The sequence below is a fragment of the Siphateles boraxobius genome, unplaced genomic scaffold (genome assembly GCF_051911475.1).
Source record: "Siphateles boraxobius isolate OS27281-9 unplaced genomic scaffold, OSU_SipBor_1 92, whole genome shotgun sequence".
NCBI classification, from domain to species: Eukaryota; Metazoa; Chordata; class Actinopteri; order Cypriniformes; family Leuciscidae; genus Siphateles; species Siphateles boraxobius.
This window is the reverse complement of record NW_027509222.1, coordinates 2,096,569-2,097,500: the sequence shown is the minus strand read 5'-3', so window position 1 is coordinate 2,097,500 and position 932 is coordinate 2,096,569. Positions and strand designations below refer to the sequence as shown.

Genomic DNA, 932 nt, shown 5'->3' with positions numbered 1-932 from the left:
GTCCCCTTTAGTAATGGCATGGCGTGGTCGAGTCCTATCCACAGTAAATGTGTCTGATAGTGCAGTTTATTTCTGGTTTTGAAGTGTTCGTTGAGTGTTAATATCAGTCTGGATCCCTCTTTTGAATTGTTGCGCTCTTCTGTGAGAGCGAGGAATACAGAGAGAGATGAATGGATTGTGTGTGTGCCGATAAACCAGCCTGACGATTTTTAAGTTCAACATGGACCAGGTTCCCAGTCTCATTCTGTTTTGCTAATTATTATTTGTCGTTGTTATTTTAGGGATTTTATCGAGCAGCATTATGTGCCGTTAAAGAAGGCAAACCCTGAGTTTCCCATCCTGATCCGAGAGTGCTCTGGAGTTCAGCCCATGCTTTGGGGTCGATATGGTAAGAAAACACCCTAGAAAACATAACTAAAGCATATTCATACAGATGAGCATATATGCATAATGATGCATCATCTCTCTCTGCCTTAGGTTTTGGTAAAGAACACAGTGTTTCACTGGACAACATGAGCGTCGACCAAGTGGCCAAAGCACTTGAAACCGTAGTAAATGCAAAATCCTAAGTAAGCCTCATAATGTAAAATGTTGTAAATGTTAAGCGTGTCACAAATGGAAAATAAATGTATATTCTAAAATCCTTGGATTTTTTTTGTTCTTCTGATACCTTTGCCATGTGACTCTGCAGATAAAAGTGTGTGGATTTCGCATTGACCCAAAATAGATATTTCCAGTAATCATAAATGAGAATCCATTGTTCATGCTAGCGTGGTAACAATACAACTATATGCATAATGATATTTTAGAATCAAACTAGTAGCAAACTTTCATAGTCCTGTTCTCCAAACGATTGAATGTGACTACAGTCCCAAATACAGTGTAAGAAAGTAGTACCTATACGCCACCTGACATAAGTTATCATTAGTAGG

The 932-nt window shown here is 38.7% G+C and overlaps 1 protein-coding gene across 1 annotated transcript in view; it reads left to right on the top strand.

The window, feature by feature from the left end:
- ndufa2 (NADH:ubiquinone oxidoreductase subunit A2) overlaps window positions 1-641 on the top strand; it is a 3,779-nt gene extending 3,138 nt beyond the window's left edge. The window contains exons 2-3 of the mRNA XM_077224860.1: window positions 282-388; window positions 478-641. Coding sequence (XP_077080975.1) covers window positions 282-388; window positions 478-569 — 199 coding nt within the window. The 3' untranslated portion in view covers window positions 570-641. The remainder of the gene's footprint in view (window positions 1-281; window positions 389-477) is intronic.
- Window positions 642-932: the final 291 nt, after the last annotated feature.